The sequence below is a fragment of the Semicossyphus pulcher genome, unplaced genomic scaffold, assembly GCF_022749685.1.
Source record: "Semicossyphus pulcher isolate SPU_LCO1_2020_fin unplaced genomic scaffold, fSemPul1.0.p SCAF_20, whole genome shotgun sequence".
Classification (NCBI taxonomy): Eukaryota; Metazoa; Chordata; class Actinopteri; order Labriformes; family Labridae; genus Semicossyphus; species Semicossyphus pulcher.
Genome location: NW_027211694.1, coordinates 9,710,250 through 9,735,352, shown reverse-complemented (window position 1 = coordinate 9,735,352; position 25,103 = coordinate 9,710,250). Strand labels below are relative to the sequence as shown.

Below are 25,103 nucleotides of genomic sequence, written 5' to 3'. Positions count from 1 at the left end.
TGATACAGTTGAAAGGCTCAATGCACTTTGTGTAAGTGTCGCTGAGTGGATGATGGAGCAGAGAGGTAGAGACAGAGATGGTGGAGGGAGAGGCTTAGGTAGAATGAGATGTAGGCCTTTTACCAAGAAAACACGCTAATAAGGTCTTCTTAATCTGCAGTGACAGCTTGATGCACATGCGTGCCTCGGACTATTAATGACCAAAATTAAAGTTTTCTTTTGCCTACAAAGATCCACAACATGCTCCTGAGGGTTCTGCGGCTGAAACAAGGGGAGAAGCGTAAAACAAGAAGGAAAACAGGATCTTTTCATCATTGTGAATGCAACCTGGTCCAGCTTTAATCTGGAGGAAGAGCGGGATATTCACTGACGCCTGCTAGATTAAGGCCTGTACGCTTCTCTCTCTGTTCTACTCTGCAACAGAAGGGACCAGCTAGCAAATCCCAGGCTTTAAAGCAGAGGAGGTTCAGGCAGCTTATGATGTAATCATGGCCCTGTCTGTCACGGCAGGGAAGGTGGGGGTGCTGTAGCGCTGAGTGTGGTTATCAGGTTTTGTGGCAACTAAAAAATATCATGTATTGAACATAATGTGGCATTTTTCAGAAAGGGAAGACAAAGGCGTAAAGTTGTCAACTGTCAATAAAAAATGATAAAACATTCTGTATGTGTATGTCTTTTTTTGCTTCCGTGCAGGTGGGACAACGTCAAGACAGTCAAGTCTAAGTTAGCTAAGGAATCCTTAGCCTTATGGTGCTACTACTAAACAAATGCCAACAGTCTCTCCACAGATTTAATGGTGCTGATACACTTTAGCAATACAAAAGTGTTAATTATGAATTAATACCTCAAATATTGGATCATCATTAACACTATTTTAACATTATAGCAAGCCTTAAAGGACTTTTTTGACGAGTCTCTTATATTTTAGCTAGCTAGCTTAACTAGCTAACTACTACGTTAGCTTAAACTTACTTTGCTTAGTTGCAGCTATCTAGAAGTATTCTAGAAGCATCTTTGTGTGACTATTTAGCCATATTTTATTTTTTACATATTTCATGAAAGCTTTATTTAAAAAAAGTATGATATTACAACTAATTTGAAACAATTATTTACATGGGGAGCAGACAGAGTAAAATTAGCATTGATTGCTAATGTAGTAGCTGTGTCTCCTGGATCAAGCTTGCTTCTCAGCTATATTCTCCAAATCAATATATCAAACCATAAGTATTAGCTAAAATGTGCTAAAAGGCCTTGTTGGACTGCCTTTTTTTTAATAATGTAGCTTTCAGTTTTTAAATATCAGTTAATAGTTGATAATATGATAATAAAAACACAGAATACATGGTCAACAGCAGCCATTTTATTGAACTTCAATTTTTAAATACTGGTGAGAGTTGAACCAAATGTTACAGCTGCATTAAACAATGTCGATTCTTTGCAAGCAATGTTTTTGTTGTAAGATTTAAAGAAATTATTTTCTAATAGTTGTGTAACAAATACTGCAGCTCCTGTCCAAGTATGACTCACTTCCTGTGACATACAAAGTGATGCAGACCACCACCAAGACCTCAAGACACATACGAAGGAGTTCATGTTAAAAAAATAACGTAGCAAGGGGTGCTCCTAACCATGCGCTGTAAATAAATGGATTTGGTAGACAAATTTGGCTGCTGAGGGAAGACAGCTCAGCAGTCCAGCAGTAAAAAACACCTTAATGTATATCCTGAGTGTTCACAAATCTTGGCGTGTGCTTGGACGACAGTAAAACAGCACAGGGAAAAGCACACGACAAGATGGATTTTAATGTAACATTTCATCATCTAATGTCTGGGAGTGTGTACAGCTCAGATGCTAACAGAGTTTAAGGTGAGTGGAGGTGGGAGGAATTTAGAGTCATGATCAATACTAAGGGAAACAGAGGAGTGATTTCTGACTATGGCACTGAATTGTAAATGCATCCTAAAAACAAAACACTCAAGCACAAAGACAATCATGGAAATCCAAAACAGTGACAGTTATACACAGTGGGTGAATCAGTGGTGGCTTTCCTCCCGGGCTTTTTGGTTCATCTTTGTTTGAAGTAAAGGTTAATTGTGAAGAAATAAATACTAAATTCTCAACATTACAGGGCTAAAAAAAAAAACATGGCGCTAAATGGGAGAAAAATTACACCAACAAAAAAAATCTTTACAAAGTAAACAATGCATTGATAGCTCACTTTTACTTCCCCTGCAGATGTACATTTAAAAATATATTTGACATTGTACACAGCGTGATGTCTTGGAAAACAGTAGGATAAACAAATCTCCACGTTGGCCGTTCAGTGCCTCCTACTCCTTCCAGGTTCACTAATGTCATTGCTCCAGGGTCACGACCTCCACTGCCTGGCCGTCAAGCGTGACAGTGTTATCTATGCGTGTGGCAACAGGTGCCATTGCGACCTGGACGGGCCGGTTGCCCTGGGCGAGGCTGGTCACGACTGTCTGGTACATGCTGACTGGGATCTGGACCAGACCTGAGGAGAGGATGCAGAGATATTTTAGCATTAGACACACAGCATGAGCTTCATTAATCTGTTTGAGTTTAAGTGGAATGCTATTTTATATATCTGTTTAATTCTGGTAGCTGTAATAATATCTGTTAGTTTTGGATGCAAGAGTTTAGTCATTGGGAGGCATTCAAGTCCAGGTAGTTCGCCGTGACAGGAGGCAGCCATGTTACAAAGACGGCATTTCCGAACAATGGTCCGATTGAACGTTCTCAGCCTGCTTCCCCCCATGCCCAGCTGTGTGTGTGTGTGTGTGTGTGTGTGTGTGTATGTTTCTGCCTGTAGGGATTATTGCTGCAGTCACGTGGGCCTCTGCCCCACCCTGCAAGCTGTCACAGTGTCACGGGCAGGCAAGAAGGTCAGTGCAGGGGATGGCAGTGGCTCATACCCGCTGCCATTACTGCGAGCTAAGACAGTGGACATTAAACGCACCAAATACACACAACCTATGAATCCTTTCAAATATAATATCACTGCATTCAAATCCATCTGAGTACCTATTATATTTAAAGATTTTCAAAAGGTACAAGTAAGACATGTAATGCATATTTATTCATCTTTCTATAATAAAATCAGGGCCCTTATCAGGTTAGCTTGTAACTGCACATCCTCTAATGTGGCCCTTGCTAAGCCCACTCTACAGTGATTTGTGACAGGGTTAAGTTTGCCTGATGCAGGTAATTGTCCTGGCAGTGATTATGGTCGAGGGCTTAGGGAAAAGGGCACTGGCCTGGCATCAGCCACTCAAACATTGTTCCTTATACATTAAGGGCCGTGTCTGCCGTGGCTGTGTGTGTGCCTGCATGCCTTTGTCAGTGAAGGGTCGCTACACAGGCCAATCAGCGGTGTCTGGACCAGTGCACTTCAAACGCTGCTCTCCACTCCTGTGCAGCACTACAGTGATTAGCTAAGGTCAATAGTCGGGAGAAGGACTGGCTTTGGCAGCTCCATTAGTTGTTGAAGTGAGCGATTGCAGCCGAATGAGTCCTTGTGATTTAGGAAGCGAGATGTCAAAGGACAAAAGCTGCAGATGTTGGATTCGAACAGGTTGAATTTACGTTAGCGTACAAATGTGCAAAAGACACTAAACAGTGTCAGTAAACAGTGCTTTGCTTTCGGTGACTGTGGAAAGATGTGGTTTGGACTAACCATCCATGGAATCAAATTGCTGCCTTAAAGGGCCAGTTCGCCGATTTTCAACCTCAGTCCTATCATGCTATTATGGGGAGCTAATGCCATTATGGTAGGAAAAAAAATGCAATTTGGCTCTGTGCCTTTGGAGGACGCTATCCGCTTCTCCAATGGGCCCTGGAAAACCTCTGCCAGATGACGCGTTTTAAATAGTAAGGGTGGCCAGGGAGCTCGCTAAACTACACTTCCTCGATGTAGGACGCCCGCCTTTGATGTCATGTCTCGTTCAAAATCGTCAGGTTTAAAATGTAGACTGCAGACCTGAAGATTTTTTAGACAATCCACCGGTATATTCTCATCGTATTTCGGATTCTGTACCCCTCTGAGCCTGCAGCGATCAACGTCCTTGACTGGAATACGGTAGTATTTCACTCCAGCGTCTCTTGGTTCCATTTGTATTGCTTTTAACCTCTACTCTTTTTGATAAAGATGCTCTTATAAAAATGACAGCCAGAAGCAAGATATGGCTGGAAGCCTACTTTAGGTATTCTGCCTTCTTTTTAAGGGCCCCTAAGGCATCTGCTGTTGGCCCTGGATAAGTGTGTCGACGTGTTTTTCCCTCACTGTTCAGAAAACCGAAAGAAAAACAATGTGTTTATCCTTCATGTTCATTAGGCAAGTTACGTTTAAAGACTGTGTAAGAAAGCGACATCAGATTAGCAGCTTGTATCTTGAAGTAAATCATTGCCAAGTAGCAGCTTTTACGTTTCGCCCCCAGGATATTGACTGAGCATATGCTAAAAATGGTTGTTAACGCTATGCCTAAAGGATGTCATTACAAAGCGGTTCAATCCCAGCAGACTCACCCGGCCACGGCAGTGCATGCAGCGTGCATGTAAGGCGGGTGACGACTGGGAGCGCTGCAGCTAACGTATCATTAAAAGCAGGGAGTATGCTGCGAGATACACACACGCACACACCATCTGTCACATCAGCACGGAGTAGATTAGAGTGTAGGAGCTCAGAGGTCTCACCGCAGTGCTACTGCAGGGAAGCTTACACTTAGTTAGACTAATTAGAAATAGGGGAACACAAGTGGCAATTAGTCAAAATGTGTGCCAAACTTTCTTTATAAAATGATTTTGTTTTCTTGTATTGCATTTTAGTCACAGTAGAAAAATCTGTAACTCAATATTTCCAACCAAATTTCCTTTGAATTTCACCCGAAAGTCATGAAACTATAATCTGGGGCCACTGACAGCAACAAAAGTGACTATATACACAATATAACTCCAAGTAAATGCGGTTGTTTGATGTGTATTTTGTGTACCTGTTGCATCTTGAACCCCTGCCAGTGCCCCAACAGCAGCTGCCGTCTCTGCCAGGACAATCTGCCCTCCGCCTTGTAGAGTGGCCTCTGCCAACGTCGCCACGGCATGGGCAGCGGCCTCACTGTAACACACACAAACATTAGATGTAGCATGCAATGTTTAAAAGCAAAATATACTGTGCAAACAACTTAGCGTAAAACAAAGCTATTAATTTGGATGTACGGTCTGCGCACAAAGGACAAGGTTATTAGCGGGATGCAGGGTGAAGATGTAGGAGTGTATGAGCTCTAAGAGGCTTTTCTAGTCTGGACTTATGGAGAATCTGTCACATCTCCCTGAAGGCCAGGTGCTGCGGGTCTAACAAAGCAGTTTTATTAACCAGATCTATCCAGTGGTATTACCAGGAGCCTATTACCACACCAGCTCCGTTATGAACTCATGGAAATGTTCACAGCTTGGATGATAATCACATTTGAGACTGAGCAGACAGGGAGATAAGGAGGAGGAGGAGCAGAGAGAGAAAAGGCAGATAAAGTAAAGACTATTAATGCATGTAAAGAATGAGGATGTTGTTCTGGAAGACCATACCATTATAGTTTAGGAATATTGGTATAAAATGCTTATTTTAAAGCCTCTATGAGAGTTTTTCTTGTGAGCGTGAAATATTTTAAGACATTTTTTTCTCAACAGGGCAGAAAAGACAGCGACGGGAAAAGGTGGAAAACAAAGACAAAATGTTCCAGCGCCTGTGGAGCTGAGCGCCCAGAGTAGTTCAGCAGAGGTAAACAGGAGGAAGGGAGGGTGAGGGCGCGGAGGAAGAGGACTCAGGTGGGTGCAGGTAACAAGTCCCTTTGGGACATACCCATACACATTTGAAATTATTGCCTTGACACTACTGCCATGAAAAACAGCTAACATGTCAGCATCCCTGCAACGACTGACTGATGAACACAAAACCTTGTAGTCCTTTGCTGACAATCTGAAAGATAATACAAATTAAAGCTGCAGGTCGACCCAAAAATGCTTCTGCAACCTTTCCACCTGTTGTGTTCTTGCGTTACAATCAGCAGCTTCAAAGGGACCTGGCTGAAGATGCGGTTGTATATCCCTTCTGAATACAACCCTGATATCCCTACAGAAAACACGCAACCAACAACAACCTGTGCATCTTTTACTACTACAGATGCTGCGGTTAGTGATAGTAATTAGACAGCAAACATTACTGCTTACTAGTAAACTGTATCCTTTATTTTACAGGCTTTGGACCGAATCCTGAAGGCATTTATTTCTGATTTTATGTCATACTTTTGCTGACTAAGTCCCACATCTCACACCTACACCGCTGAGTTGTTAGCACCTGGAATCATATGGCTAACAACCAATTTGATGCCCGTGCACCTTGCACTCTGCCCCTGTAAAAGCGACAGGCTAATTATTTAGATGCTGAACTAGGACGAGAGGCACTTGACTCTCATCTCCAGGGGACACGGGTGAGCTGCCCTGAAATTTGTCCCTTTTCTCATCCAGTTGTTTGAGCCACCTGAATAATTACGGACTCTTGTCGAGCTCTGCAGTGCGTGCTGGCTCCTCTTTCACCATTGAGAATTGTGTTGTTGAAAGCTAGACAAGAAATCCTGCAATATACATATCACTTAAAAACCTTTCTCCCCCAAGATCATGCAAAATAACCTCTACACTTCGGCCATCCTCACCTGTTAAGAGCCATTGTGACGGTGGCTCCGGGCTGCATCTCCTGACTGGCGGCGACAGCCGCTTCAGCCAGAGATGCTACAGCCTGCGTGGCCTCAGAGGCCTGAGTGGTTTGGATTGTCATCTCGCCGCCTTGGAGGGTGGCCCAGTTCTGCTCAACCTAACACATAGGCAACCAATTACATACCAAGAACACACATTGATCAGCAGTGATGTGATAAAGTGAGTGGTCCTGTTCCTTGTGGTGCAAAAAGGACAGCCCCCATTAGGTGGACTGCATTGCCTTTGTCTTAAAAAATAAAAGAGAGATTGATTTGGATGTTCTTTGCTACAGTCAGAATTTTTGATCGCCTGTTAATATACTTAATGATCAGAAAATGTGTTTGCATTATAGTTAAAAAAAACGAAATTTAGAGGTATGTGCATGTGGGCGTTACCTCGCCATCACTCACAGTAGAATAGTTAACCTGCGCCACTGTAACACCAGGCAGCTCCGACGCATCTGCCAGGGTGGCGACTGTGTGTCCTGTTCCAACCTGGGAGAAAAGGGTGCAGTCACAAAAATAAGCCAACGGACAGAGTATAAAACCTTCACATTACTTTTTATCCAAGCAACTAAAATGTACCTGGATGAGCGAGACAGTTCCGTCGGGGTTGTTGACGGTCTGTACCACGGTTTGCGAGGGCACGAGGTGGGCGATGCTCTGCGCGGCGGTGAGGTGGTGCTGTGTGGCTGCAGCAGGGATTAGCTGTTGGTCTTCAAAGGCATACAACAGATCCTCCCGACCGTGCTGCTTGTAGCAATTCTTAACAATGGTGCGCAAGGCCTGCGTCCAAGACACCTGGGGAAACATACAAACCAGTTAGTATGGCAGATAATTCTGACTAAATGCAACATAACAGGCAACAGTGCAGAAAATGAGGAATTAAAGAATAAATATAATTTAATGGAGGATGCAACAATATTTCCCTGCAGAGACTGAAAGTATGACATCACCCCACAAGTTTCTCTCACCCTCTGTTTCTGCTCCTCTGTGCGGACGTCACTGCGGACATTGGCCCACGGGATGTCCTCAGGCCACCACACCGGCTTGCAGCTCTCTTTGCCCCAGCCGGGCTTCCCCCGGCCTGTCGAGTACTTCAGCATCTCTGGGATGAATGCTCGCAGCTGGGCCTGAAGCAAAAGAGACACAAAAAAACACTCTAAAGTTAAAGCTGCAGCGTCTCTCACACACACAAATGTACTGTTATAAGCACACAGGCGCCCTTGAGCAGGCAGCAGGAGGAGCGTATTGATCAGGCACCTGCTGCCGGCTGCTGAGGTGGTAAAGGCCTCGAAATAGAAACAGGCTTTCTAAAAGGAGAAGCATGCGATCATGTTTATTAACAGACCAATCTATGATTGTGGCTCCAGCCTAATGAGTCTGACAGACACTGTGGGAACATCTGAGGTGATCGGACACAGATCGGTTGTCAGCCTCTGCTAGCTAAGGCTCCAGTACGCTCAGCATCGGTATTAACAAGGACAAGCTGGTCAATGAAGTTACAAAGAAAATCAATGTCAACCTAAAACATTAGATTAACTTTGATCACTCATGATGTGCTACTTTACAGACAAAAGTTATCATTTCATTACTGTGGATTGATTGGCGCTGACAGCACTCCCCATCATATCCTCTCTTCCACATCGAGCTCTTCCTCACTAACAGGCCGGGGTGGGGTTTAGTGCCCATGTCCTCAGTGTCCTGGTAATATGCAAGCATCACGGGGGGATTATATTGCACAATGAGGCACTGCAGCGTCTGCCTGCCTTGACATCACGGTCTAAATTTGGTTCCGGGAGAAATAAATCCCTTCCTCCCCCCCACCCCACTTAGACCACCTTTTCTGACGATCACAAACCACCTACGCGCTGCGCTCCTTAGTGCGAAGAGATACGACAAAATGGATCCTTGATGGAGATGGATGGTCATTACTTTATCAAAGCGGCGTTGGAAAAACAGGAAATGCATCCGGTAGCTGCAGTAAAGGGAGTTCACCTCAGCAAACACTTGGCACACTGACAGAAGAAGCAGTAGCATAAAAGATGCTTGCATTTGCACCTGTAACCGGTGCATGCGTGGGCGTATGTGGATGCATGTTTGCTCGGCCAGATGGCCTAATTACAGTGGCGAGTGAGTTAAGTGGCATGTTTCCTCGAACCCACTACCCAGCCCCCCCCGATCCTAATCCTCCAAGCAATGGTCCAATCAGTATTTAGGCAGGAGGCTATGTCGACGGGTCCCTGGCCTTTACAAAGCTAGGGGGTAATTATGGGCTCAGGCTGGACCCAGGATCACCTGCTGCAGATGCTCCATAAATCTGATTGGCCGATCCTCTACCTGCGTCACTTAAACTCACTTGGGATTTCTCTTTAGCTGCTGCAGATGTCTGTGGAGAAGACAATAAGGCCTTCCTGGTATGGATCAGGCACACTACGGTGGAATTAGCTCCCTTTCATCGCAGTTCTCATGTTATACTTGCCACTTCCGAGGATGATCAGCATTTCTAAGAGGGACTGGACATTTAGGTCTCTTCTAAAAACACCCCAACCCCCACGCATTTCCTCCTGGCTTGGCCGAGCCGAGTGAGGCAACAGGTTACTCCTGATAATCTCATCCTACAACCTCCTGAAAAACAACCACCGACTAACACCTGACCCCAGAGGACACATCTGGCTCTGGGATTGGCTACGGTGCTCCCGGGGTTCTGGGAGCGTCTCTGAGGGCCGCCTTCGTGCTGGCGAGCCTGACGATGATCCTGAGAATGCGTCAGCAGCACTGGGAGGGCAGAGTAAACAAGCCGTGCTCCCTCGGGTGAGGAGAGAGAGGCTGGCAGTGATGCTAATGCTGCAGTGAAAGGCCTACTGAGAGCAGTTACATCCTCTTACTGCTCACTAGTACCACAGCCTGTCCTGCTTGGCTTGTCTTTAGATGCATAACTACCTGTGCATGTTGAACTCACTCTTTACAATGAAAAGCAATTAAAAAAGGGTGGACATAACTACTTGTTAAATACACATGAAGCACACTCTTAAATAGAAGGCTAAAACTGAGTGTTTGACCTTGATACAAATAGCTAAGCTCTAGCTCGCAACAAACACATCAGGCATAAATTGCCAGCTGGTGCCCCCTGCTGGGAACAGCAACATTATCTTTGTGTCCCAGACACCAAAAGGGAGTTTTTATTATGTCAGTGTGACTACTTTTACTTTTTGGAGGTTTGAAAATAATAGAAAAGCAGAGAAGCGTACTGATACCGACCTGGGTCATCTTGTCCACAGAGACAGGGATGCCATCGATAGTGAGCGGAGGCAGCTCTGAGGCCAGCTCTCCACCAGCCGGGGCGTGTTCAGCCAGAGCGTTCTCCAGATCCTCCAGCATCATTCCCTTATACTTCCTCACCTGAGGGGTACAAAGACAGACAGTATGTACAATTAAATCAGCTGATATCATGCTTGGGATTATCTTCTCAAAAGGGTTGTAGTAAGTAAGGTTGTTCCTCTTCTTGAGGGAAAGAAAGTGTGCTTTGACTTTAACACTAACCACGTTCTCCAGGGGAGCAGCACCAAACACCTTGAACACAGGGTTGGGTTTGGAGGGAGAGATACACAGCACGATGGCCTGTTGGCCCACTCTAGTGGTGTACTCATCCAGTGTGGCTCTTAGTTTCCTGTAAACACACACACGTCACTTTTCAGAATAAAAGTCATACAAGCGCAACACCAACTCCGTCTGTCTGAGAGGGTATTATTTTGTCATAGCAGCGGTTGAGGTTTAATACTTCCGAGCTCACCTAAGCAGCCGGGTCTGCTGCCTCTTGCGGATGGAGGGGTTGGATTCAAAGATATGAGGCCGCTTTCTTTTCTTACCGGTTGCCACAGCAGCAGCAGCTGCCATGCCTACTGGCCCTGAGAGAGACACAGAAGAGAGAAAGAGCAAGTTTACTAAAGGTAGAGGCTAGTAATCAGACTGAGGACCATTCTCTGAATAGTGTCTTTCTTTAAGCTTAGATGTTAAGAACTATCTTGGATGTACAGCCGACAAAAGGATGTTTTATTGGGCATGTTAAAGAAAGGGTGTACATGAGGTTTAAAATGGAGCCAGGCTGCTTTTTGTTACAACTTTTAAAAAAGGAAAAGACAAGAAAGTGCTGTCAGGAAGTTGACATATGGGAATATACTGTATTACAGCGGCACAGCCTCCAAGTAACAGTCCACTGGTGCCACCTGCTGTTCAGTTATAAACATTACACTGATCTCAGGTGGCTATGGGTGTTTTACTAGATTAGTAGAACTATAAAAGAATCTAAAATGCAACAAAAAGAACATCTGCCGAACAATCGCATTTGACAGGGTAGAGTCTCGACATACCTGCAGCAGCCAGGTGTGCAGTGACCTCATCAGTGCCAGCAGAGTTGAGGATATCTGTGTCGTCATAGGGATCATCATCTGGTGAGGACGTTGAATCTTCCTCAGCGCTCATCATGGATGCTTCAGTAAAGGTTGCCACATGTACCTTAACACAGTAAGGGCATAGAAAGGGTTATCAAACAAAATGTCAGTAACATGTGTTATTGTGTCTCTTCTTTAACAGTCAATCTTGGCAGTTACAAACAATTTGTGAGTTAATGTTTTTGTACTTAAGAAGGGGACTGCCTCTTCATCGATCTCAATTTACAATGTTCAGTGTTAATGCATAAAAGTGCACCTGCTGTATCTGTTGGCTGACGGCGCTGGCCTCGATGGTGGTCATGTGTTCCGTCTGGTGAACGACGTGCTCATCCATGTTCGGGCCACCGGGTATACACAGCTGGTTCCACAGTATGATGACTGGGGAGGTAAAGAGGAAAAGAAGACATGCAGCATAAGATAATGGCAAGAGCTGTATTACACTATATGGTGCCTGAGTGAATTTTGTATAAGTGAACCTGAATGCAGCATAAATGCATTTTAAAAATGGGATCTGGTACATTAGTACACGTGTTATTTTTATACCTAATCATACGGTATACTGTATGAGGACATGCACTCAGTTGTATGCTTCTTGTGTGAGGACACTGAATGCACCACTGTTGCTCTGCCTCTAGGGGGCTTCATACTGTAAATGTATACTGACGTTTATTTGGCATTAACACAACTGTTATGACAAAACTAGACATCATTTTCTTTTAATTTTTTAATCATTAAATGTGATAAATGTTCAGTCTTATAATAAATGGATTTGGAAGATATTTATTCAGAACTTTATCAGATGTTGCTTTGCACTATTTGGATACATAACATTGTCCAACAGACTGAAAGGAAATATCTGATTGTAAATGTTTGAGATAATCTAAATGTTGTCAGTTTAAGGCAGCAGGGGGATTGTCTGCATATTGTGAGTGAATTGCATGTGTGTTTAGAGGAGTGATTTGATGGTGGTCTGATGGGTGAAAATCCCTATGGTTTTTTAAGGTTCAACTTAGCATTAAAAGGTACACATACAGTATGTAGTTTTTCACTGGGAAATGCGTGATTCAATCACTAAATGGTCAATGTAGATCAGCTTTACGAGAGAAATGTATCAATTAGGTAGTTGTTAGGGGATAATGTGTTCACTTGATTCATAATGAGCAGCTGCTATATGAAATATCTTCTTTCCACCATCATTTCCTCTTTGAAAGAGACTTGGGACAGGACGTTGTTACCCAGCAGTAGTAAATTACAAGACAAAGTGAGTCACAATGTTGTCATTAACTGCAGCAAGAAATGTTTGTTGGTTTGCATTCAATATTCCCTATTCCAAATACAGGGACTGCAACTACCTGCAGAGAGGATCAATGGAGCTCTATAACACTCAACAATAACACAGATCTTTGATCACAGAAGAACCCTGGAATAATGCTAATTCACACAGCCCCTTGTAAGTAGGTAAAAGTATCTACATTAAATAGGCAACGTTATTCCTAAAGCGTTACAGTGCTGTAATATAAGCCGACTCGCCGGGTCGGTTGACAACGACTGCCAAACTGAGCTGAGCTAGCCATGTCCTACATTTGGCTAATAAGCTAGCTAGCTAACCATTTGGCGGTGTAGCGCCGGTCATCTGAATGAAAATTGACTTCGGTCGATATCAGCAGCAGTTTTTTGATGATCGGACCGTAAAAATAAATGAATTCAGTGTGCACTGAATGGAAAACCTTTGTAACGCAGCACTAGCATGAAACCCGCGCAATACGAAACAAAACACAGCGCAACAACAGGCCCAACGGCCTAAGGCTCATTCACAGCTATTCTACTCTCTATGAGCTTGTTGTCGATGCGCGCCTAAGAAGCGATTTCCCACAAAAAGTCGTTTTTGTATCATAACCCTGCTCCAGTCAACATCTAAACAATCTGCATCTTACACCCCAGCGCTGCCGGGTTCGATGATGCGGCTGCGCCGGGGCTGAAATAAATGGAGATTGCGCGGTAGGGCACTAACCTCAGAGCGGCTGCGCTACTTCGGGCCTGCGCCGTACAGCGAGGATGGAACCGAGCTCTAATGGAGGACAGAGGGGAGCCAGCAGCAAACACAGCAGACACAACGAACAGACCGCACACAACACTGATCTGTACTAGTGATGCCTTCAGGTGCTGCTCCTAAGCTTCTAACCCCCAGAATTAGCATTCACACACTCAGATGTGCAGTTTGAAGCGCATTTTATTGTATTTTTTTTGGTCAAAGGACCGGTGCAAAAGCACCTTTAGGTGGCTATTTTTTATTCCCATAGTTTTGTCAAAAAGACACATTATGTTGACATATGCATCGACTGTATGTGATGGCGAGCCAAAATGGCCAGAAATTTGAAACAATGTATTCATTGCATATTATTTTGCCATTAGTTGAAAATCTTTAAGGATAAAAAAAAATATCTATAACGTATGTACAAAATAAAATGTATATAGGCCTGGAAAGCACCTTTAGAAATATTAAACAAAAATGTATGGCAACCGTATTTTTCATGTGTTTGACATTATAAATTAAAAAAATATATATACTGTACATAAGGCTAAAATAAATGACAACTGACACCATTTGCGGAAATAGTTTTCATTGGCTTTAATTCACATTTAGGAGGCTATATTCGAATTTTAGCGATTAGGTTGATGAAGTAAGTAAATGAATTGAATCCAGACCGGTTATTCATCTTTCCGTAAATTGTAATTTTTATTTCCGATAGTTCCTGAACGCCACGTAAGACCTGGCAAACCACGCCCCCTTTCGACCGACGCACTGAACTCGCCTGCTGCTGACAGACCGTCGTTGAGGTAAAGTTATTTGCTGCTATGCTAATAATAAACAAAGCCAAAAAACAAACAAACAAGCAAAACATGGGTTACTGTTAGTTATTTACAGATGAGCATGTTTGTGTTTTCATTTCAGCAAACGTCACTGCCAACAAAGACTAACTGACGACACCAAAACAAGCTTTCCAACAATTAGCAACACCTGTGTTATTCAGGCTCAGTGGGCTGCCCGCCACATGAACCTGTTGACCCCCCCCCCCCCCCCCCCCCAAGAGGTTAGTAGAATACTGTTGTGCACTAAGTTTTGTTGAAAAACACATATTTTACAAACAATATATAGACTGGGACATTTATTTATGACTTCAATATCTATACATAAGTACCCCATGAATGTTTACTAATGATAAGTTAAGTACACAAGTTGTAGTATCTCAGGTACAGCTAGCTTAAACTAAAGTAGCTTAATACAACAGCCTTGCAATAAATCTTCCGTGAAGGCTGTAATTTTCGGTTTATGTTGGAACTGTTTTTGATAGGTGTCGATTTAACTTTGGAAGCCGCAGTTTGTGGTACCTTTACATGGATATTAGTTTTTAAGCATGGCTCATTGATAGAGGTGGAGTGGAGAAAATAATATAACAACACCTGTAAGTATAAAGCAATGCAATACAACAGAACGACAAGCAGCAGCCTTCAAAAATAATTATAAAGTTGACATTTCTAATACAGTTTAACTATGACTGAGCGTTTTACCTTTATGCAAGACTGTCTGCTTTACTTTTCGAAAGATGGACTTTATAAACTGGAACTTGGTGCTAAAACAGTTAGCTACTGAAACGTACATACAAGTTGACTCAGCTTTTGGTGTCAATAAGTTCCATAATTTGCTTTTAACTCATGGCTAAACACAGATTAGATTGAAATAGGTACTTGTGAAAGTTGATAAATAGTCTCTCTATGTTAACGGTCTATGTCATGTCAGTAAATTGCTACATTATGCTGTATAATAACATTTAAAGGAAATGTGTTTCTGTTTTAGTAGTCACAAAGGAACAGTAAGTTTGCTGTGGTGCACTGATGCTATATACTTAATCTATATTTTGTCTTTAAACAGGCCAAAGGGACAGAAGGTGTGATGGACAACTGTCAGTGATGCTACAGGATGACAAGCTACATGGAAAAGCTGACTCGATTTCAAATAGTAAGTGTCTTGTGTTGTATTCCGACTGTTACAGAAACTGCAAGCTTTAGAAGTCTGAATGTGCTAATGTCACATCACAGATCAGGGAATGGTTTCACAGAGCTAGAGTTTGACTATGGCTTAAGTCCAACACATTGTCAGTGTCAGATGTCTAAATTAATCTGCTGCACAAACCTGTCAAACTCTTGAATTTCTAAAGAAGAAGAAAAAGAATAACTTTGCACCAAGAATTCATCGATTGTTACCATGACAACATCTTAGTTCTGAGTTAGCTTTCTAAACTTCAAATATGTCTGCCCTCGTCTGACATTTTAAACTTGTAATAGCCTTATCTCAGAGCAAAATAAAGACTGGCCTAGTCAGGACTAACTTTGTGAAACCAGCCCCAGCAGCCACAACCTGACACCCTCCACAAGGGGGCAGTGTTGCATCACAAATCCCACTTGGATCTCAGCCTCTCAACTTAGTTGTAACAGGAGATGGCAGCGAGGCATCATTGATGCTGCTCTCCGCAGGTGCCCTGGCATGTTTTCAAGATGATGGATGTTTTACATTAGTGTGTGGTGACAGCAGCTTATGTTTGTGTCTCACTAAATGTCAGCAAGTATCATATTCAAAAATCTGGCAAGAGAGCAGCAGAGTGTGACTGCGCATTTTACTGCTTCCGTAGCGTGTAACTGACCTTCATACTACTGTACACTGTTTCACTGCTTTCAACATCTGCAGAGAGACTACTATACCATTCGTACAATATCACCCTATGCTACATGATTTGTATACTTTACACTGTTGCATAGAACCATGTTGAGAGTTGTCGATTAATTTCTTGCTTTGCATTCAAGTAATTAGACACTTTTTGCAGAGTTGTAACTATAAACTACAGACTGTGCATTTATTTAATTTATCTCTCAAGGGCACTGCAGTGGGGAAAAAAACAGTTTCCGTTAGGTATATAGGTGATGTTGTGACTTAGATGGAGTGAAAAGCAGCAGCGTGTTAATGAACCAAGGTCCTATTATTTGCTCCTTTTCTGCTTTCTCCTCCGTGGGCTGTGGTTGGGTATAGATAAGGCTCACAGCCTGGGGGTCTGGAATCAATAATGGATGTAATTGGTGAGGTGAAAGTGAGGATAATTGAAGGTAATTGTGTGGACCGTCGCAGGCTTGGGAGAGAGGTCAAGACGAGGAAGAGGGTAGAAGGTAGAAGGTGGTCGGGATGGGGACAAAAATGATTTTCCACTTTTCCTCTATTTACTGTATATAATTATATACCTCCATGGACCAAATCTTCTGTTTGTTTGACTTATTACACAAGATGTATCAGAGAATAGAGTATTCATGTTATCTTGAAATTAGGTTCAGGGGTGGTATATGGTTACTTCTTCATCCCCAGAAAGTGACCAGTTGAAATCTAAATTCTGCAGTGACGGAGATCAGAGATATTAAAGGAGAAGTTCGGTGTTTTTAAACATGGGCTCTATTATTCCAAATTTGGGTGTCGGAATGACTCATAGGAACAAAAACTTTTGGAATCGGTCCAGTAGATGTCCTCCGCCGTAGCCGCGATACGTTTGCAATGACTGCAACATAATACCCATGTCCACTACAAGTGTTTGTTTTTGCCTCTGACAGGCTCAGATTGTCTCAGTCTATCCTTTTTGTGTAACCAGAAACAGAAGTCTCACTCTGAAATCCCACGGCTGGTGAGATTGATTGCATGACATCAGAGTAGTGAACGAGAGAGAGAGAGACAGAGAGAGACAGAGAGAGAGGCAACAGGCAGAGGAGGGTTAAACAAATACAGTAACCTACGCTTTCTGTACACCAACACAACAATCTCGACCAAAATCTCACTCTAACTCACGTTCCGGCAATACCTCACCACCCGCGAGATTTCAGAGCGAGACTTCCCTTTGAGCGAGACTTCTGTTTCTGGTAGTCTTTAAAAAAAGGACAATCTTTTTAGGGATCATTTCTGTAATGTTGTCGGACACCTAGGGTAACAATCTGAGCCTGTCAGGGGCAAAAACAAGCACTTTTAGTGGACGTACTTTGATCGGGCGCATTCGCCCCAGTTGGCTATGTTGCAGCCATATCATGGCTACAGTGGAGAACATCTACTGGACCGATTCCAAAAGTGTTTGCTCCTATGAGTCATTTCGACACCCAAATTTAAAAAAAAATAGAGCCCAGGTTTAAAAACACCGAACTTCTCCTTTAAGCCAGACATTTTGCCTTTACTGTCCCTTTAAAGCTGCATAGACCAGCTGGGTGGGTAAGCATGTGCATGTTGTGCACAGCGTACAGATGTCTCCTGAATTTCAAAGCCAAAACTTTATTTAAAACCGTTGCTACCATTTGGAGCTGCAGGTGTTGCCTTGTGCTGCATTCAATTTAAAACTGGTTTATAGTCTGTCATTCCATCTGTGGAAAGTCTCCTGGGCTGCCAGTTAATCTCCAGTCTGATGCAGCTCTTTAATATGTTTCTTATCACCTTCAGTCACTTTTTAAACAGTTTTGGTGGCTATAAAAGAATGTGTCTGATCCATTTATGCATGCTGGTTTTCTTATTCATGAGTCCAACCCATGGTAGGCACATTCATGTTATTGTGCTGCTGGTTGCAAAGGCGTTACATCAGAGCAGTTGTTCCTCCAAATCATTTTAGCCAGATAAGATTAAAACAGGCAACTGTTTAACTCCGGAGCCACTAGGGTGCAAGTGCAGCTTAAAGTCAAGGCTAAGACGTTAACAGTAACTGGCACACTCAGCGTTCCTTTGGTACTATCTGCCTGCCTTGGATCAATGATGTGCGCGCATTTCAAAGAATACTGATTGAGCAAATTTACTTGATATTCAAGGATATTCCTTTCCCCATGGTTGTTGAACTTTCCAGCTGTCAATTTGTGTGTGAAAACAGATGAAATACCCCGCACGACCAGCAGGGGGCACTGCAGCACCATGCATCCACCCAACACTAACCTGCTGTAGAAACTTTTTTGCTGCTGTGCAGAGTCATGCCCACTGAATGATGTGACACATTCATTCATATTTCACCCTGAGAACATTCAGAGATTACTTCCATCTAGTAGCTGGGAGCAAAATTAATCCAATATCTATGCCATGTTATCTTTCCGTGGATTTTATCGAACGTGTGGGTGTATTTTGCTGCTGGATTTACTTTAAGTTGCAGAAAGCGTATTTATTTAGTGTTGCCTATAAAAAATGAAAGGATGTATCTCGTTTAAAATTGAAGCCGTGAACCTTGTGAGAGTAACAACATTGCACCTACAGCTTCTTCGACTTTACAGCGCTCAGCGCGGAGTTTAAACCCTGCCAAGATGCTTTTTAAAAACCTTCAATCAAAGTCGGGCGGCAAATTAGACTCTTGACTAATGATGTGAACACTTTCTGTAAGTTTTCAGGGCCTGATCGATACTTTTAAGGGCTGACGGAGAAGTTTGAAACAAGTTGCCCCGTGAATTATTTGCTTCAGTGTAATATGCATACCAGGCGCGCCGCACCGCCATCTGCTTTCCCGTGATAGGTGACTTCCAACTTGAGTTGCAAAACAAAAGTTCTGCACAAACTATACAGTGATGAAACTTTTCCTTTATTACCCTTAACTCTTAGACTGTTATTTTTTGTGCAAATTGTTCAGCGAGGAGTCTCTGATTTATCAGCATATTCAGTCAGAACATGATATAAGATTGACAGGGCTTCTGTTGTTTCTCTGTAACTTACAATTCAGCTGGAAGTGAATATGAACAGACCACATGGAAACCAGTGAGTGTCTTAAAATCGATCACATATTTTGGCTCTAGTTTTCTGTTACCTGCTGCAAGACATGTTTCTTCATTTCCCAGTCCAGCCATCTGCTCCCCCGCTCTCCTCCACTCTCTCTCTATTTTGCCTTGTAATACATTATCTGTCCTTTCACTATCAGCTTTATTTTCTAGATGCAACATGGACGCAGTGGCTCGAAACAGAGGAAATGCAAGAATGTGAAAGGGAGTGAGTACGCCGCTGTGTACGGGTTGGGAAGAGAAGAGTGAGAGTAGTGTTTTCATTACAGATAATCAAGTCAAGGCTTCGGCTTTCGTCTCCAAGCACAGCCTGTTGTCAATAGAAACAGGAGTGTAGAGAGGATGATAATAAAGGGCAAGAAAAACAGGATGAAGGAGGGAAACAAGAGGAGATTGTAAAGGGAACACGGAGTGAGCGCTCTCTCTCTTCCAGATGTGTTCCCATGTCTGATCGTAGATGAAGTGTAGGTAATGGACCTGTTTATGGACGCAAGACTTCAGTATTAGCTCAAGTTATTGTGGACATCCAGGACAAGAGCTGTGCAGAGGAGAGAGGAAGTGAAACACATAAAGAGGCACTATAGAGCTTCATGGAAGAGGACATATCATTGTCATGAATTTGCATGCTTTTGAAGTAAAATGATATATCGCAGGTGTACTTTGATGTCTCCTCACACATGCAGGCTGTTGTGACCAAGATAATTGGGCCCCTGTCGCGTTGTGTTGTGCCATAAGAGCTTGTTATAACACCTGCTGCTGGGGAGTACAGCCTCATAAAGCTAAGCTGATGTAAAGCTTGCAAGCTCAGTTTATTTTTGTACTGCCAAACACTCTAAGCAAAGCAGAAATGTGAGCTAGTGTTGCTAGGCTAATGGCGGCGAGACACAATTGAGGTGAGCAAAGAGGAAGGGACACCTGAGCGTAGTAGTAGTAGTTGGTAGTTATTGTCTCTGTCTCTACCTACGTTTCCTAGCATCACATCTGCATAATCACAGCCCGGCCCACCAGTTGGTGTTTGACTCTCTGCAGAAGTCTGGTGAGCCTAGTTGATTCCATTTATGCAATAAATACTCAGCATGAAATTGGCTTAGTTACAAACTGTGCACGAACACCATGACCTTAATTCCTGTGAATGTGTAATTTAAAACATGCTAATAGATTCACCTGTTTAAACTGAAATAACCCATGGTTTAGTGCTCGGGTATTTGGACACCAGTGACTCACTGTGTCACACTTTGTTTTCTCTTTGATTTCATGAGCTTCAATAAGTTCTGACTCAATATTTTTTTTGAGTTGTGTTAATTTTTTTAATGCCTTTATTGAGAGAGAGGACAGTGGATAGTATCAGAAACAGGGGAAGAGAGAGTAGGGATGACATGCGGCAAAGGGCCGAGGGTGGGAGTCGAACCCGGGGCCGCCACATCAGGGACTGTAGCAGAGGTCTTCACAGATCCAAAATGTCGTGCCTGAACCAGAACCGAACGGGACCAGTCTATTATTTGAAATTTGGGACCCAGACCCGTGCAGAACCAAGAAAGTTCAGACCCGACAACGGCCAGGCGACACAGACCCGATCAGCACCGACCAAGTTACCGTTAGTCAGCTGACAAAACAACTTTCTGTCCTACTTAATGTGACGTAGCTTTCTCCCTTGTGCCTGGCCGTGCATATAATCCATCCTGCTTGCCAAGAAAAATTCCAGGTTTCCTGTTATCCATGCCGTGTTGATAAAACAGCAATGCTAATCCACTAGTTATTTCAGATTTAAAGCCCACTTGCTGTCACGCAGACGGATGACAAATGCGTGGCTCGTTTAGGAGCAGCATTGCCGTTTTGTTGCATGACGCATAATAAAGATAACTTCAACTATTTGTCTTTTTGAACATTGATAACGATTACTCTTATCTCTTCTGCTAACGTTAGCATTTCTAGTTTGCCATCATAGGTGTTGTGCGAGTCTGACCCGCGATGTGACCCTTCACCTCCTGAGCTAAAGCAGCCGGAGCACTCGCTCAGCCGGGTCATCGGTGCCACCTTGTAGCTAAAGCTGCACTTTGCTTGCACTTTCTCTTTCAGCATGATAAGCACTTTCTAATCTCGGTTGGTCAAACCGGATCCACTCAGGTATTACACATGTTGAACAGACATGGAAACCGGGGTTATAGAACGAGTCCTGACCCAGAAGTGGTTGCCCACAGAAGACCTCTGGACTGTAGCCTCTGTAGATGGGAGGCGTGATTTAACCGCTGAGCTAAACCGGTGCCCATTGTTTGCCATTTTTCAATGCTAATACAGAAAGAAGGACTGTTCTCATGCTGGGTGCTTGTAGAGTAGAAGTTAGATTCCTCATGAACATATATGTGGTCCTAACTACAGACTGGTCCATCTCCCTAGATGTGCCACTGTGCTATTCAGCACTTTATTACAAAACAGTTTTTCCATCCAACAGTCTGTTTACAGAATCTCCCGAGCCATTTGTCCTTACACTAAAGTCTGCTTCTCACCACAACCAATGGCGTTATCTCAGGCAAGATTCCCCGATGCTGATCCATTTGAAGCTGGAGAAAAAGAGCTGACGGGAGGCAGAAAGTAACTCTCTTTTTTTTAAAGGCCAGCCACTTTCACTGTGTGTATATGTGCGCGGGTGTGCTTGTGCTGTCCTTTCTCTAATTGACCAGCTGCGGCTACGTGCTCTGCCTCCTTAAAACCACCATTGATCTCAAGCTGTTTCAAAACAGGCCTTATTGCTTTGCTTGTACTCTCTGTTCCAAGCGTCAGTGACACCTGTGAAGAGGAGAGGAGGAAGCGTCGGGGACTGCAGAGCGATGGAGAACGGAGGGAACAAGCGGAGGAGAGAGACGGAGATATTGAAGGAAGCAATTGGGGAATAGATGATCAGGAAGGGCGAGATGGGTGTAATGTCACTTAATTAATTCCAATCCTTCATGAAAACAATTTATATTAAAGATTAATTAGATATTGTACAGCCCCAATCTTTCTTTAGGAGCCTACTTGATACATTGCGCTGGAATCAATAAGTCGATACAAGCACAAATGAAATGCTAAAGATTTTTAATGATGGAAGCAGAAAGCAGAAAAATGTCCGACAGTTTGCAGTCATTAAAATGTAAATGTCCTCACATTTCTTGAATGTCAAATTAAGTGACAGAAATACAGGCCCAGTGGAGTACGTTCATGTGTTATCTAAAGTATGAAAGAGTAGGCAGGGCTCCCTCGTGAGTGAGAAATGTGTGCCGCATAGCATCTTTGTTTAGGTGTCTATCTGGCCATGAACATTTCTTTGTCCCCCCTCTCTTGCTTTAATCTTCTTTGTGCCTTATAAAAGCACAAAACCTGAAAAACAAATAAAATAGTAATTGCCTTAGCTGTGGGCTAAGGTCACAGAATGTGGTACTTTCAGACTTGGCTGCCTTTGAATGCGAGCTTAAGCACATTTTCAAGGGGAGAAACTTGGGAAAGTGTTGGCGAACAGAATTCCATCAGCGTTTCAGTCGATGCAAAGATGGCACGTTGCCAAACATCCCACACCTCTGAGTTTCTCTTGCTGTCTAATGTTATACGAACTTTGACCTCTCTTCCTCCAGGACTCTTCCTCGGGGTTGTAAGCCAGGGTCAAGGCCATTAAACCTGGCTTAATAAGCTGCTGAGCCCCTCTGCCCACCCCCCACTGGTCCATGGGAGGTCTGAGGTGTCAGCAAAGTCAGAGTCTTGTGCTGTCAGCAACGCTCAGAGATGCTTCTGCACCTTTACCTTTATCTAGACACTCTCGAGTACACGCTGGTCCCCATTTCTGAAGTCATGTTCTTGAAAATGCTTTTTTTATATAAACCCTTTGAAAAAGTGGCACATTTTCTGCTCTCATTGGCATTTTTATAGCAAAAACCATCGATATAAGTAGACAGCACAGGCATTTGAATGTAATGAAGCATGAACGCATGTTGAATGCCTAAGAAGAAAGTATTGCTGCTGATGAACCTGAACACCGACTGCCAGTAGTTTCATATATTCATGCATATTCAGCTGGGCTTTAAGCTTCTCTGAAAACACAAGCGCACAGCCGCCTTTCTCATCTTTGGTTGCAATGCAGATGTTGCAGATCATCCGTGTCTGAGTCTAATCACTGTTAGGACAGACAAACACTCTTGCGTAGATGATGTTTGACCTTTTTCTGACAATGCAGTGGGTGTTAGGGAGGAAGGTTGCGTTAATTTTCTTTGTCTCTGCCAGTTTTGCCTTCTCACTATTGGCAGCAATGTACAACCTGCAGCCTGGGATGTAGTTGGAGTCAGACTAAGGTGGAGAGGGTTGAGACTGCCGGTTGGTCGGTTTGCTCAAGTGCAAACTTCAACAAGCTGCGGCTCAGTGGTAGAGTCGGTCGTCTCTCAATCGGAAAGGTTGGGGGTTCGACCCCTGACTGCAACAGTCACATGTCGAAGTGTCCTTGGGCAAGATGCTGAACCCCAGATTGCTCCTGGTAGCCATCGGGTATGAATAGGCATATATCTGATTGGAGATTAGGCCTTTGCCAGTGTGTGAATGGGTGAATGTGACATGTAGTGTAAAAGCGCTTTGAGTACAGTCCATTTAACAATCTTAAGGATGTTGATTGTGCGTGTTTCACATGTGTGTGAAAGGATGAAACCCCTTACACACTGCAAGTTCAATGTGGGATTACTACGCCTCTGTTACGCTTTGTCTTCTATGTAAAATGCACAGAGGCGTAATGGTGGCGGCGAAGTCGTTGCGCCTCTGAGCCGGCTTCGGAGGTAGTAGAAGCTCTTTCATGAACACTGCACTTTATGATATTGATGCTACTGATGATGATGACATCCAGGATGTAGTTTATGCTGACTAAGATTTTCATGATGATGATGATGATGATGATGACTATACTGATCTTGTTGATGTTGCTGATGATGATTATTATATAAATTAAATAAAAAAAAACATCCTATACACTCCCTGTCGGCACCAGCGTCCGATCGCACTTGAAGCTGTTTGTTGGCACTTACTGACTTCGTTCCCTCCTGGCTTGATCGTTGCCTGTGTTGTCTGAACTCTCAGATGTACATCGCTTTGGACAAAAACGTCTGCTAAATGAAATTGTAACATTGTAACATTGAATGAGGCGAATGTAAAAAGGACTTATGTCTCAAGTAGCCTGTGTAGCCTACATCTCCAAAACTTTTGGGGTGAGTTTAGCTGCCTCTCCCGGCCTCTACGTGTTTATGAAAATGCTTAAATTCTTGTGTGTCTTTTAGCAACCTGCATTTGTAGGCCAGTAACCTATACCCACCTACCCCGGAGATATTGTGTGGTTGGATACCTCACTCCTTCTCTTTCTACTTTAGATTTATGCTTTGTATCTGACTGCAATTCATTATCCACTGTAAATGTTACTGTCACCTCTGCTCTGGAAGCACTACATCAAAATTAGCATTGCAAATCACAGAAACGCTTCCTACATGATCCCCTTCCTACATATTTAGCACTGGAGTTTGTTCTACAGTGTCTTACTCGATGCATTTTTAATGTGGACTTATTTTCAACTGAATAATTTAGTGCATGGTCAGCAGCGGGGGTGATCCAGAATCTATCTGATGGGCAGAAAGAGCACGGGGGGTATATCCTGCTCGGGAAGTTTGAATGGGCATGAAAATGCATAGGGTAGCACTATGTGTACTGTGTGGGTCAAGTCTATAGAGTCCATTTTCAGACTGAGCTGCAGCAGTGTAGTCGCTGCAAATGACCAGATAACCTTTTTACTGTAAGTATATTTGTGTTTACTATTTTTTTTATGTCATGATCCAAAATTAGCTCTTAAAACAGAACTTACAAGTTCCTTTTATCACTCCGCTTGTGATTTTAAGGAAGAACAGGTTGCCGCTGAAAGTCAGTGCCCTACTGATGTTTCATTGCAACAATTTCTGAACTTTATCACATCATGGCGAGGTGTAATATGCTTCTGGGATAAAAAAAAAGGATGATTTAGCACTTCATCTGAGGGAGGAATGAGCACATCCACCAAGAGTTAAATTAATCATGCAGT

The 25,103-nt window shown here is 43.2% G+C and overlaps 1 protein-coding gene across 3 annotated transcripts; it reads right to left on the bottom strand.

The window, feature by feature from the left end:
- Positions 1 to 1,357: 1,357 nt before the first annotated feature.
- Positions 1,358 to 13,297, bottom strand: nrf1 (nuclear respiratory factor 1). 3 transcript variants are annotated; one of them, XM_069671057.1, is made up of 12 exons: positions 13,224 to 13,297; positions 11,469 to 11,590; positions 11,132 to 11,276; positions 10,555 to 10,669; positions 10,305 to 10,431; positions 10,023 to 10,163; positions 7,736 to 7,894; positions 7,347 to 7,562; positions 7,158 to 7,256; positions 6,723 to 6,880; positions 5,010 to 5,131; positions 1,358 to 2,515 (listed from the first exon to the last, which is right to left on the bottom strand). In XM_069671057.1, exons 2-12 carry the CDS (start codon positions 11,544 to 11,546, stop codon positions 2,355 to 2,357), a joined length of 1,521 nt encoding a protein of 506 aa, XP_069527158.1. In that variant the 5' UTR covers positions 11,547 to 11,590; positions 13,224 to 13,297; the 3' UTR covers positions 1,358 to 2,354. The 3 variants fall into 3 exon arrangements, with proteins under 3 accessions (XP_069527158.1, XP_069527159.1, XP_069527160.1); XM_069671058.1 differs by having other exon boundaries at positions 7,173 to 7,256; XM_069671059.1 differs by having other exon boundaries at positions 6,723 to 6,871; positions 7,173 to 7,256.
- Positions 13,298 to 25,103: the final 11,806 nt, after the last annotated feature.

Coding starts and splice junctions, on each gene's coding strand:
- nrf1 (XM_069671057.1), bottom strand. CDS start 11,546: ATGGATGAGCACGTCGTTCACCAGACGGAACACATGACCACCATCGAG. Junction 10,164..10,304: donor CTGCTCCCCTGGAGAACGTG/GTTAGTGTTAAA, acceptor TGTACCCCTCAG/GTGAGGAAGTATAAGGGAAT. Junction 5,132..6,722: donor GTCACAATGGCTCTTAACAG/GTGAGGATGGCC, acceptor TGTGTGTTACAG/TGAGGCCGCTGCCCATGCCG.